This window comes from Lampetra planeri, unplaced genomic scaffold (assembly GCF_965212315.1).
Source record: "Lampetra planeri unplaced genomic scaffold, kcLamPlan1.2.h2 scaffold_1010, whole genome shotgun sequence".
Taxonomy (NCBI): domain Eukaryota; kingdom Metazoa; phylum Chordata; class Hyperoartia; order Petromyzontiformes; family Petromyzontidae; genus Lampetra; species Lampetra planeri.
In genome coordinates, this window is record NW_027613719.1 from 10,001 (window position 1) to 12,406 (window position 2,406).

Here is a 2,406-nt window from a genome sequence, read left to right on the forward strand (position 1 = left end):
TGATGGTGGTGATGATGGTGGTGGTGGTGGTGATGGTGGTCGTGATGGTGATGGTGGTGATGGTGGTGATGGTGGTGGTGGTGATGGTGGTGATGGTGGTGATGGTGGTGGTGATGGTGGTGGTGATGGTGGTGATGGTGGTGATGGTGGTGGTGGTGATGGTGGTGGTGGTGATGGTGGTGATGGTGGTGGTGATGGTGGTGGTGGTGGTGGTGATGGTGGTGATGGTGGTGGTGATGGTGGTGATGGTGGGTGGTGGTGGTGATGATGTGGTGTGGTGATGGTGGTGATGATGATGGTGGTGATGGTGGTGATGATGGTGGTGATGGTGGTGGTGATGGTGGTGATGGTGATGATGGTGGTCGTGATGGTGATGGTGGTGATGGTGGTGGTGATGGTGGTGGTGATGGTGGTGATGGTGATGATGGTGGTCGTGATGGTGATGGTGGTGATGGTGGTGATGATGGTGGTGGTGGTGATGGTGGTGGTGATGGTGGTGGTGATGGTGGTGATGATGGTGGTGATGGTGGTGGTGATGGTGGTGATGGTGGTGGTGATGTTGATGATGATGATGTTGTTGATGTTGTTGTTGTTGTTGATGTTGTTGATGTTGTTGTTATTGATGACGTCCACCCCCCCCCCCCTCCCCAGGCATGAGCACTACGTCGCCGCGTGGCTGAGCGTGATTGGTCCCCACGTGGGACTCAGCCTGCCAATCAGCTACCGCCGCCTCCATCCTTGGCTCCGCCCCCCATCCTTGGCTCCGCCCCCTCGCTCACTGGCCCCGCCCCCTCGTCCGATAGCCCCGCCCCCTCACTACTTGGCCCCGCCCCCTCGCTCACTGGCCCCGCCCCTTCGTCCGATAGCCCCTCCCCCTCGTCATGATAGCCCCGCCTCCTCACTCACTGGCCCCGCCCCCTCGTCTGATAGCCCCGCCCCCTCACTACTTGGCCCCGCCCCCTCGCTCACTGGCCCCGCCCCTTCGTCCGATAGCCCCTCCCCCTCGTCTGATAGCCCCGCCTCCTCACTCACTGGCCCCGCCCCCCTCGTCTGATAGCCCCGCCCCCTCACTACTTGGCTCCGCCCCCTCGCTCACTGGCCCCGCCCCATCGTCCGATAGCCCCTCCCCCTCGTCTGATAAGCTCCGCCTCCTCACTCACTGGCCCCGCCCCCTCGTCTGATAGCCCCCGCCCCCTCACTACTTGGCCCCGCCTCCTCGCTCACCGGCCCCGCCCCCCTGGTCTGATAGCCCCGTGACTCTGCACACAGCCCCCACTAATTGTTTCATTGCCCCGCCCCCTCACCTGATAGCCCCGCCCCCTCACCTGATAGCCACGCCCCCTAATCTTTGCCACGCCCCCTGCGTATTTGTTGTCACAACAACGTCGATATTCCAAAGTCGGCCATCTTGGTTCCAAAGTCGGCCATATTGGTATTCCAAAGTCGGCCATCTTGGTTCCAAAGTCGGCCATCTTGGTTCCAAAAGTCGGCCATCTTGGTATTCCAAAGTCGGCCAACTTGGTATTCCAAAGTCGGCCATCTTGGTTTTCCAACGTCGGCCATCTTGGTGTTTCAAGTGGGCCATCTTGGTTCCAAAGTCGGCCATCTTGGTTCCAAAGTCGGCCATCTTGGTTCCAAAGTCGCCCATTTTGGTATTCCAAAGTCGGCCATCTTGGTTCCAAAGTCGGCCATCTTGGTATTCCAACGTCGGCCATCTTGGTATTCCAAAAGTCGGCCATCTTGGTTCCAAAGTCGGCCATCTTGGTATTCCAAAGTCGGCCATCTTGGTTCCAAAGTCGGCCATCTTGGTATTCCAACATCGGCCATCTTGGTATTCCAAAGTCGGCCCATCTTGGTTCCAAAGTCGGCCATCTTGGTATTCCAAAGTCGGCCATCTTGGTTCCAAAGTCGGCCATCTTGGTATTCAAAAGTCGGCCATCTTGGTTCCAAAGTCGGCCATCTTGGTATTCAAAGGTCGACCATCTTGGTATTCCAAAGTCGGCCATCTTGGTTCCAAAGTCGGCCATCTTGGTTCCAAAGTAGGCCATCTTGGTATTCCAAAGTCGGCCATCTTGGTTCCTAAGTCGGCCATCTTGGTTCCAAAGTCGGCCATCTTGGTATTCCAAAGTCGGCCATCTTGGTATTCCAAAGTCGGCCATCTTGGTATTCCAAAGTCGGCCATCTTGGTTGCAAAGTCGGCCATCTTGGTATTCCAAAGTCGGCCATCTTGGTATTCCAACGTCGGCCATCTTGGTGTTTCAAGTCGGCCATCTTGGTTCCAAAGTCGGCCATCTTGGTTCCAAAGTCGGCCATCTTGGTTCCAAAGTCGGCCATCTTGGTATTCCAAAGTCGGCCATCTTGGTACCAAAGTCGGCCATCTTGGTATTCCAACGTCGGCCATCTTGG

At 57.0% G+C, this 2,406-nt stretch overlaps 1 protein-coding gene across 1 annotated transcript in view; it reads left to right on the forward strand.

Moving 5' to 3' along the window:
• Window positions 1–1,723, forward strand: part of ATG10 (autophagy related 10) — a gene marked incomplete at its 5' end in the record, with an annotated part of 8,863 nt that extends 7,140 nt beyond the window's left edge. Inside the window, 4 exons of the mRNA XM_078621493.1 lie at window positions 652–723; window positions 807–857; window positions 889–1,005; window positions 1,143–1,723. Coding sequence (XP_078477619.1) covers window positions 652–723; window positions 807–857; window positions 889–1,005; window positions 1,143–1,257 — 355 coding nt within the window. The remainder of the gene's footprint in view (window positions 1–651; window positions 724–806; window positions 858–888; window positions 1,006–1,142) is intronic.
• Between the last annotated feature and the right edge of the window lie 683 nt (window positions 1,724–2,406).